Source organism: Jaculus jaculus, chromosome 6 (assembly GCF_020740685.1).
Source record: "Jaculus jaculus isolate mJacJac1 chromosome 6, mJacJac1.mat.Y.cur, whole genome shotgun sequence".
Lineage (NCBI taxonomy): Eukaryota > Metazoa > Chordata > Mammalia > Rodentia > Dipodidae > Jaculus > Jaculus jaculus.
In genome coordinates this window covers 160,250,903-160,261,498 of record NC_059107.1, presented here as the reverse complement: position 1 = coordinate 160,261,498, position 10,596 = coordinate 160,250,903, and the positions used below count along the sequence as shown (strand labels likewise).

Sequence of the window (10,596 nt, the reverse complement as noted above, 5' to 3'; positions counted from 1 at the left end):
GAATGAGGGCATGAGCAGAGGGTGGACATCAACCCCTTGCCAACATAAAGAGGACAATAGCAACAGGAGAGTGTGCCAGACACTGGCTCTAACACTCATAAGCCTGCCCCCATCAATACATTCCCTCCAGGAGATATTAATTCCCAAATCTCCATCAGCTGGGAACCTAGCGTTCAGAACACCTAAGTTTATGGGGAACACCTGAATCAAACCACCACAGCAGAAAATTGTTGAGCCTAACAAATCAAGAACTCAATTCCAAAGATCTGACGGGAGACTTTCAGTTATGGAACAGCCAAAGTGTCCACAGAGTCCATGGCAGTGGTTTCTAAAATTAAGCCAAAAATTAACACAGTTTGGCTCTTAGAAAAAAAAAATGAGCTGGGTGCAGTGGCACACACCTTTAATCTCAGCACTCAAGAGGCAGTGGTAAAAGGATCACAGTGAGTTCAAGGCCACCCTGAGACTACATAGTGAGTTCCAGGTCAGCCTGGGCTAGAATGAGACTTTACCTCTGTAAGGTTCCGGAGTAACAAAGACCACGGAGACCATGCTGAGGCAAGGATGGAAGCTTTTATTCAGGAAAAACACGAGCTGCCAGGATTGACTCTCAAGAGCAGAGCAATCAACTTTGAGATTACGGATAGTGGGACATACAGAGCTCTTCATTTGGGGGAAGGTGAGGAAGGGAAATAGCCAGGGTGTGAGACCAGAACAGTGACCAGGTGACCTGAGAGATAAGGGGGCAGGAAACCTAGACGGGGCACTGTTAGGCAAGGAAGGGATGATGGCTGGGTGGTTCCTTGAGGAATGTGGATGACCCATTTCCTTATGTCTCTATCACCCTCTTGCTGTGACTCCATTTAAATTTTTTTTTTGTTTATTTTTAATTATTTATTTGAGAGCGATAGACAGGCAGAGAGAGAGAGAGGGAGGGAGGGGGAAAGATGCAGATAGAGAATGGGCGTGCAAGGGCCTCCAGCCACTGCAAACGAACTCCGGACACATGCGCCCCCTTGCGCATCTGGCTAATGTGGGTCCTGGGGAATCGAGCCTCAAACCAAGGTCCATAGGCTTCACAGACAAGTGCTTAACTGCTAAGCCATCTCTCCAGCCTTGTGACTCCATTTTGTCCTGACCTAACATTCCAGCCTTTTGTTAATGATAAGAACAAAGGTTAATTTTTCATGCTGATCAGAAGGGCAATGAGAAGGGCGATGAGTTCTTATGGGAGAGGCTGGATAATGCAGTAGATGGCTCTCCCTTCAGGGCAGGTGATGAGGAGGCAGTTTCATGATGGCTAGAGGTGGCAGAGTGGTGAGATCGACAGTTGCCAGTGCAGCATGTTGTTATGACTTGGTTCTGAATGAAGAGACTTCTCTCGTACCATCCCTGTCTTGGGCTGGCTTCAGGGCAGTTGCTGGCAGACACCTGTTATACAGAAGGTGAGGGAGATGCGCTCTGCGCACCCCGTGATAAGACAGAAGGGAGAATAAAGGAGCTTGTTACTCTTGTCAAAACACCAGGTGTAAAGGCAGGATGAGCCTTCAGAGAGAGGTAGAGGGCTTGGGGCAAGAGGAGGCAGAGAGTCATTTTGGGATCAGGGGAAGAGTAGGAACACAAGAGAGTTTAAGGGTTTTTTTTGTTGTTATTATTTTTATTTATTATTTATTTGAGAGCGACAGACAAAGAGGCAGAGAGAGAGAGAGAGAGAGAGAGAATGGGCATGCCAGGGCCTCCAGCCACTGCAAACGAACTCCAGACGTGTGCATCTGGCTAACGTGGGTCCTGGGGAGTCGAGCCTTGAACCGGGTCCTTAGGCTTCACAGGCAAGCACTTAACCACTAAGCCATCTCTCCAGCCCGAGAGTTTAAGTTTGAGAGTGTCCACTGGGGTGGCAGTGTGCTTATCCCTGGATGAGATAGGGTAAGGGTTAAGGAAGGACGGGGCCTGATTCTGATTCTAGCTAAGGCAAGTGGGAGGAGCTGGGGTCAAAGTAGATGAAGTTAATCAGGGACAGGCAGAGGCAGAAGACATGAGTTAATGTTAGAGTCTAATATTGAAAGTCAGCATCAGACAGGGGAGCCCATTAGTCTGAATTATTGCTTATATTGTATTTATATTTTTCTTACTGGGTGATTAAGACCATGTAGGCTGCCAGAATTAACTGTATATTTTGGAGGTCAATAATGGCTCTGTAGGAGAGACCTTCAGGGACCTGTGAGGAGTTCTATGACCTCAGCATTGTCATCTGCTAGGATAAGTCAAGGCTGTGCTGACCAGGTGGCCCTCCCTTTTTGGGAAGCTTGGAGGACTGATCTTCCTCCAATGTGACTCTCCTATTGCAGATACACTGACTTGGAATTCATTTCTGGATCTCCACATCCTTCTGATCAAGAAGACAGGTAACTTATCAGAAGCTCAAGTGATCCATCATCTCCTGTGGCTTTTTGACCCAGGAGCAGGAACCAAAATATTGGTTATCCTCTTAACTCCAATGTTTTCAATTGATTTTGGCTTTTACATATGGTTAGTAATCACTTATTTAAGAAATTACTTGTGCTGTGCATGGTGGCGCATGCCTTTAATTCCAGCACTTGGGAGGCAGAGGTAGGAGGTTCACCATGAGTTCAAGACTATCCTGAGACTCTGTAGTGAATCCCAGGTCAGCCTGAGCTAGAGTGAAACCCAACCTTGAAAAACAAAAAAAAAAAAAAAAAAAAAAATTTACTTTGTGTCTGTCATATTGTCTCTAATGTAACTCAACAATGGCCAAATTTTATTTTATTCTTAAGCTATGTATAATCAGTCTCAGTCAAGGTTTTACTTAATTAATTGTCACCTTTCTGGCATTTTTTTTTTTTTTTCGAGGTAGGGTTTCACTCTGGCCCAGGCTGACCTGGAATTCACTATCTCAGGGTGGAATCGAACTCATGGTGATCCTCCTACCTCTGCCTCCCAGGCGCTGGGATTAAAGGCATGCGCCACCACGCCTGTCTATTTCTGGCATTTTAAGTTCATTGCTTATAGAAGTATTAATACTTAAGACACGTTTCCTACCCTAAAAAAAAAATCTTAAATTGCTGTTCTGCTTGCAGTTTGGAGGGGTAATTGGTACTTGTATTGGTATACAGACTAGCCAAAGTTGTTTTCAAACACAGATGATAAATTTTTATACTGTCTTGTCTTCTTCCTGGCATACAATTTCTAGATTAAATCAATTGCCTTAAGGTTATTGATATAATAATTGATAAAATATTGTTTTCAGGGCTACGAAAATGTTCTGCCTATACTTATAACTGACAGATACTTAAAAGCTAGAATGTGTATGCTTTCTACATCCCAGATACAGCTGACACTGTCACCTGACAACTAAACTGAAGTGTTAAATAGAATGATTTTAAGCTACTGTGTCATTCTCTGACCAGATCTGCTTTGCTAACCAAATATGTTCGGCACCCTTTTACTAATCTGTTTTGCTAATCAGATATGTATAAGTTCTCCGAGTGACTACAGAGAGTAAACTATGAACAAAAGTTCTGCTGACAGAATTTAAAATAAACAAGAAATCTATATTATATATTAACATTTTTGGTTCAAATATGAAGACATGAAAAATTTTATAATTTTTAAAGTTCGGAGGTAGTATACCTTTATATATAACCTTGCAACCTCTACCTTGAGAAACAACAAAAAAAAATTTTTAAGCCCAAGTGAACTTTTTTCTTTCTTTGAGGTAGGGTTTCAGTCTAGCACCAGCTGACCTGCAATTCTGCAGCCCAGCAGGCTATCCTAAAACTCATGAGGAGCCTCCTACCTCAGCCTCTACCGTGGGATTATAGGTGTGAGTCACTATGCCCCGCTACAAAAAGAACTTTTAACAAACAACATATATGGGCTGAGGGGTAGCCCAGTGGTAGAGTTGTGTGCCTAGCATGTTCAAGGAGTACCACTGGTATCTTTTCACAATTATTTATTTACAAGCAGAGAGAGACAATGGGCATGCCAAAGCATCATGCCACTGCAAACAAACTCCAGATGCATGTACCACTCTGTGCATCTGGCTTTATGTGGGTGCTGGAGCATCAAATGCTGGTTGTTAGGCTTTGCAGGCAAGCTCCCTAACCACTGAGCCATCTCCCCAGCCTTGATTGCTTTCTTTCACAATGCGCAAACTGGGACTTACACAGACCACTGGGCAGCCACTGTGCCACTGCTGTTCTCACTCACAGGAAGAAGATGGGAATCCAGCCAGCAGCTGCCCATGCCCCGCAGGGAGGGCTTCTCAACCCCATGAGGAAGCATCCTCAGGGAGCACAAAGAATGGGTTTAAAAGTGGATGATCTTCCAGGAATGTCTGCACCCTTTTTGCATTAATTCCTTTATTATTTGTTTTAAGTTTATTTTTTTATTTTTTTAAGGATTTATTTTTATTTATTAGAGACAAAAAGACAGGGAGAGACAGAGAGATATAGAGTGAGAATGGGCATGCTAGGGCTTCCAGCCACTGCAAACAAACTCCAGATGCATGCACCACCTTGTGTATCTGGCTTATGTGGGACCTGTAGAACTGAACCTGGATCCTTAGGTTTCGCAGGCATATGCCTTAATTGCTATCTGTACAACCCTGTTTTAAATTTATTTATTCGTGTGTGTGTTTGTGTGTGTGCATGCATGCGTGCGTGTGTGTGTGTGTGTGTAGGGGGTGTACCAGGGTCTCTTGCTGAACAAACCCCAGATGCTCGCACCACTTTCAAAAAAAAAATTACTGCTGGGCACAGTGACGCATACCTTTAATATCAGCATTTGAGAGGCAGAGGTAGGAGAATCATTGTGAGTTTGAGGCCAGTCTGAGACTAGACTACATAGTGAATTGAATTCCAGGTCAGCCTGAGCTAGAGTGAGATTCTTCCTTAAAAGAAAGAAAAAGAGGGGCTCCGGGGCCACCACCCGCTCTCAGCGCTGCCAGCCAGTCGGCACGGGGCCGCGGAGCCCGAGAACGCGCAGGCCAGGCCGAAGTCCGGGTGTCGGCGCCGCACCGTCTCCGTCCGCGGTCATGGGGGCGTCCGCGCGGCTGCTGCGCGCCGTGATCATGGGGGCCCCGGGCTCGGGCAAGGGCACGGTGTCGTCGCGCATTACCAAGCACTTCGAGCTGAAGCACCTCTCCAGCGGGGACCTGCTCCGCCAGAACATGCTGCAGGGCACAGAAATTGGTGTGTTAGCCAAGACGTTCATTGACCAAGGGAAACTCATCCCAGATGATGTCATGACTCGGCTGACCCTTCATGAGCTGAAAAACCTCACCCAGTGTAGCTGGCTGTTGGACGGTTTCCCAAGGACACTGCCACAGGCAGAAGCACTGGACAGAGCTTATCAGACAGACACAGTGATTAACCTGAATGTGCCCTTTGAGGTCATTAAGAAACGCCTCACTGCACGTTGGATTCATCCAGCCAGTGGCCGAGTGTACAACATTGAATTCAACCCTCCCAAAACTGTGGGCATTGATGACTTGACGGGAGAGCCTTTGACTCAGCGGGAGGACGACAGACCAGAGACAGTGATCAAGAGGCTGAAGGCTTATGAAGCCCAAACAGAGCCGGTCTTAGAATATTACCAGAAGAAAGGAGTACTGGAAACATTCTCTGGAACAGAAACCAACAAGATCTGGCCCTATGTATACGCTTTCCTACAGACAAAAGTCCCAGAAACGAACCAGAAAGCTTCAGTGACCCCCTAATGACAGCGGACAGGATCCTTGGCCTTGCACCAAGCGGCTCCTTTCTGAGATACGGCATGTACGACTTCTTTACAAGTGTGATCAGTTCTTACTGACTTTATTCCCATGTTACTAACGAGGTGCCAAATGAGTCAGATATGGAGACTGAACTTCCAGATCACCCAGTGTGGGTATCCATTGCTGTCTGTAGGAGGGCAATGCACAAACATAAGGGACGCTGAAAACTTAAAAAAAAAAAAAACAACAAAAAAAAAACCTCACAGCCAGAATTTTAAAAGAACTGTTGGTAGTAATCTAGCTTTTTGTTCAGAGCAGTAGTTCATAAAATTTTCCTATTTTTCTGGAAAAGTAAAAAAATAATTATCACTTGGACCAAATATCTCATTAGAGGCTTTTGAATAGAACAGTCCCTCCAAAAAGATGTTTTCTGGCTAGATGGGCCATTGTTTGGGGAGACACTCTAGTATTCCAGAAAAAAAAAAAAAAGCAACTGGATTTATAGATCTGCTATAAGATGCAAACTCACAGTTGCCTTCACACTAAAAACACATAAGCTAGCCATGGATGCTGCTTATCCTCAGACATACCTTCAGTTTAATTAGAATTTTTTACGTGCCAAAAATTTATCAATTATCGTAAGAAAATATCCTAATATGGCCTTTTCAAAATATGTGTACTGTGGGATACAGTTTATGCTAGAAGTCTATATTCTAAGTTCTTTACCAGCACCAACACTGAATCAACTTTCTACTGACAAATAAGTCTTGGGCTGCACTTTCAGATAGTTCTCAGGTTAAGAAACATGTGTTAGGCTCAAACTGTCAATTTCTGTTTTTGATCCAAATATGTATTCTGCTTTAATAACCAAGTTGTAGTAAAAAGTAAGAGAACACTCATGTTACTAAATAAAGAGGCAGTTTGTCATTAAGGAAATAATAGATCAGATATACCTGGGAAATATTCCCTTGGCCTAAGTATTAGTGAACAGCTTTAGCAAGACAAAATAGGTTTAAAAGGAACATGACAGTAACTGAGTTCCCCTGAAGGAAATCTCTGGATTGAAGACCTTGAATCCCATCCCCATCCAATCCCTGGAGTGCTAAGTTCTATAGGTGTGCACCACCATCTCTTGAAGGCAAAGAACACTTCTGGTGTCATCTAAGCAGCAACCCCCACCTACTGGGGAGCCACCTCAGAGCACCTAACCCTGAGCTACATTCCTGGCCCTTAAGAATCTTGCTATGTATGTAGTTCATGCTGCCCTCGAAGTCATGATTTGCCTGCCTCAGCCTCCTGAGTGCTGAAATGACAGATGTGCACTGCCACAGCCAGTGTGAGCACATGGATGCATTGTGGCTTGGCAGAAGCGGGACAATAGGCATTTTACTTGGTGCTCAATCAAATGATTCAAGCCCTCATTCAAGCTGTTACTGCCTTTGGAATTTTGCCCCATTTGATTCCAGACGTTTAAAGTACAAATGCCAGCAAGTGGGTTCTTGTGTATTTGGGGGTAGTGGAGGGACTTTTCTTGATTTTCAAAAATCCATTGTTGATCTTTCAAAACAGACTAAGTCTTTTAAAAAGAATTACAGTATCTTGTGCTTTATCAAAGTTTGATGGTGCCTTAGTTGAATGTCATTATGTACTTTCTAAAAATATTGTGAGCTACCTAAAACTCATGAATCAGCAGTGACCAGGTCTGCATTAGTCTTTGTTACAGTATAAGGAGACGTCAGCACTGTGTTATTACTTACTTCTCGGTCTTCAGTCTTTCTCAGGTCCACTCCACCCACCTTCCTCTCTGCTGGTGTGCCCTCTCACAGGCTGCTTTCTCTCCTAATAAATTGTATTAAGCAGTAAAATAAAAAGAAAGAAAGAAAAAGAAAAACTTATTTACTTACATGTTTATCAGCAAGAAAGAGAGAGAATAGGTGCACCAGGGCTTCTTGACACAACAACCTCCAGACACATGTGCCACTTTGTGTATCTGGCTTTACATGGGTGCTGGGGAATCAAACCCAAGCCAGCAGGCTTTGCAAATCATGCCTTTTACTGCTGAGCCCATCTCCTGAGCACTTCAATTCCTTTGTTTTCATGTTTTGATATTTAGATCTTGGATAATCTTCTATTCCATCCTTGTGTTTCTTGGTTTTTTTGAGGTATGCTTTCGCTCTAGCCCAGGCTGACCTAGAATTCACTATGTAGTCCCAGGCTGGCTTTGAACTCACAGCGATACTCCTACCTCGGCTTTCTGAGTGCTGTGATTAAAGGCGTGCACCACCATGCTGGGCTTCTCCCTCTTCCTTTTTGCTCCTGTGTGTGAAGGTACACATCATGACTGCGTACACTGTGTGCATGTGGAGAACAGGGGACAACTGTGGGGTCCTTTTCTATGAAATGTTTAGAACAGGCAAATCCATAAATATGGGAAAGCCAAGCTGGGCTTGGTGGCACAGGGTTGTTAGCCCGACGACTCTTCAGTAATCTCCCAGACAACCCTTCATTCTGACCTGGCCCAGTTTGCCCATCAGTAGGCAAACCTGGTGGTTGGTCCCTATTGCAGTCTGGTTCGCATTGCTGGTAGAAATCACCCAACCAAGAGCAGCTTCTGGGAAAAAGAGACTTATTTGGCTTACAGGCTTGAGGGGAAGCTCCACGATGGCAGGGGAAAACGATGGCATGAGCAGAGGGTGGACATCACCCCCTGCCAACATAAGGTGGACCATAGCAACAAGAGGGTGTGCCAAACACTGGCAAGGGGAAACTGGCTTTAACACCCATAAGCCCGCCCTCAATACACTCCCTCCAGGAGGCATTAATTCCCAAATCTCCATCAGCTGGGAACCTAGCATTCAGAACACCTTAGTTTATGGGGGACACCTGCATCAAACCACCACAGTCCCCCTCTCCTGGGAGGTTAGTATTGATACCAAATATGCGGATAACCAATTGGTATAGCACACTACAGCCCTGAGCTCCTGGACTCGGTGAACCTCCTGCCTTAGCCACCGTGCCAGTGCCCAACAACCCTCAATGAAGGGTTGTTACTCTCAATTTACTGACGGGGAAGCAAAGGCAACTGCTTCAAGCCACATGGGTTTGGGAGCTGAGATTCAGATCTAAGTTTCTCACTAGCCAGCGTGCTTCTTCCTAAAGGAAGAGATTTTTTTTTTTAATGCTTAGTTAGGGCTCAAAGAATGGCTTAGTGGCTAAGGCACTTGCCTGCAAAGCGTTAAGGATCCAGATTCGATTCCCCAGTGCCCATGTACCAGATGCATATGGTGGTGCATACATCTGGAGTTGTTTGCAGTGGCTAGAGGCCCGGGTGCGCCCATTCTCATTCTCTGCCTCTTTTTCTTGCTCTCTTTTAAATAAACTATACACACACAAAGACACACACACACACACACACACACACACATACATACATATACACATACATACATACATAGGTTTTTCAAGGTAGGGTCTTGCTCTAGCCCAGGCTAACCTGAAATTCACTAAGAAGTCTCAGGGTGCCCTCAAACTCAAGGCGACCCTCCTACCTCCGCTTCCCGAGTGCTGGGATTAAAGGCGTGTGCTACCACGCCTGGCTCAAGAAAAAAAAAAAATGCATATTTTGAGGAACACTTCACAAATGAGGTGACTTTTAAACAAATATCTTCATTTATTCATTTTCTTTTTTTTTTATTGTTTTTTTTTTTCGAGGTAGGGTCTCACCCTGGTCCAGGCTGACCTGGAATTAACTCTATCATCTCAGAGTGGCCTTGAACTCATGGCAATCCTCCTACCTCTGCCTCCCGAGTGCTGGGATTAAAGGCGTGCGCCACCACGGCCGGCTCATTTATTCATTTTCAAGCAGAGAAGGACTGAGCACCGTAGGGCCTTTCAGCCTTTGCAAACGAACTGCAGATGCGTGTGCCACTTTGCGCATCTGGCTTTACGGGGGCGCTGGGGAACTGAACCCAGGTCATTAGATTTTGCAGGCAAGCGCCTTCACCGCTGAGCCATCTCTCTAGGCCCTGAGGTACCTCCGAGTGGGCCCTGGTCGATGACTACGCGCGGAACGCCAGGTTAACCTACGACAAGCTCAGGCAGCACTACCTGCACTGGGGGATCTTACACGTGGGAAAGCTGAGCGAGCCTGGAAGGAAACAGGTGGGCTGGACCAGGCCCCGACCATCACCCCGCCCTGCCTCGCAGCTGCCAGGCTCCGCCCCGCGCCCTCCCTCGGTCCCTCTCTCCCCGTCTCTCATTTCTGGATCCGAACAGTCGCGAAGAAGGACGGCCCGGCCTTTCGTGGGACGTACAGCGCCCACAGCCGACGCCCGGGAGCGGCGGGCGTGGATAGAGCCTGACTCCGGAAGTAGTCGCGGGGCCGGGGGCGGGCGCGTCCTCGGTTGCCCGGGCAACGCCCCGGAAGTTGAGTGCGCGCGCGGCGGGCTAGTCCGCGGGCCCGCGGGCCGGGTCCCTCCCGCCGCCGTCCGAGCGGGGCCCGTGGCGGGGCGTGGCCGTTCCCCCGCGTCCGCCGCGCTCCGAGCGTACGGGTGAGGCCCGGCGCGCGGGCCAGTGCGCGTGCGTGGGCGGGTGTGGCCTCCCCGGGCCGGAAGCGGCGCCCCGGGCGGTTTGGACGCGGCGCCCGGGACCGGCCCGCGCTCTTCCGGCAGCCAGCGGCGGGCCTCCGCGCCCCCTTTCCTCCCGGAGTTCACCCCGCGCCGTCCGAGCCTTGTAATTGCATCCTTATTCTTCTCACCGCCCTCCCTCTTTCTTCCTCAGGCCCTCTCGATCCGTTTGCCTCCTATTGTTCTGTCGGCGTCTCTTGCGGTGGGCCTGTACCAGCGGGGCGGTTCCCTTGG

The 10,596-nt window shown here is 47.0% G+C and overlaps 2 protein-coding genes across 2 annotated transcripts in view; both read left to right on the top strand.

Moving 5' to 3' along the window:
* Nucleotides 1-5,056: 5,056 nt before the first annotated feature.
* LOC123461719 (GTP:AMP phosphotransferase AK3, mitochondrial-like) lies at nucleotides 5,057-6,002 on the top strand. Its single transcript, XM_045153640.1, has one exon. The coding sequence runs from the start codon at nucleotides 5,057-5,059 to the stop codon at nucleotides 5,738-5,740; it is 684 nt and encodes a 227-aa protein (XP_045009575.1). The 3' UTR covers nucleotides 5,741-6,002.
* A 4,343-nt stretch (nucleotides 6,003-10,345) lies between these two features.
* Nucleotides 10,346-10,596, top strand: part of Ttll1 (tubulin tyrosine ligase like 1) — a 28,896-nt gene continuing 28,645 nt past the window's right edge. The window contains exon 1 of the mRNA XM_045153055.1: nucleotides 10,346-10,468. The gene's annotated coding sequence lies outside the window, so the exon portion shown is untranslated. The remainder of the gene's footprint in view (nucleotides 10,469-10,596) is intronic.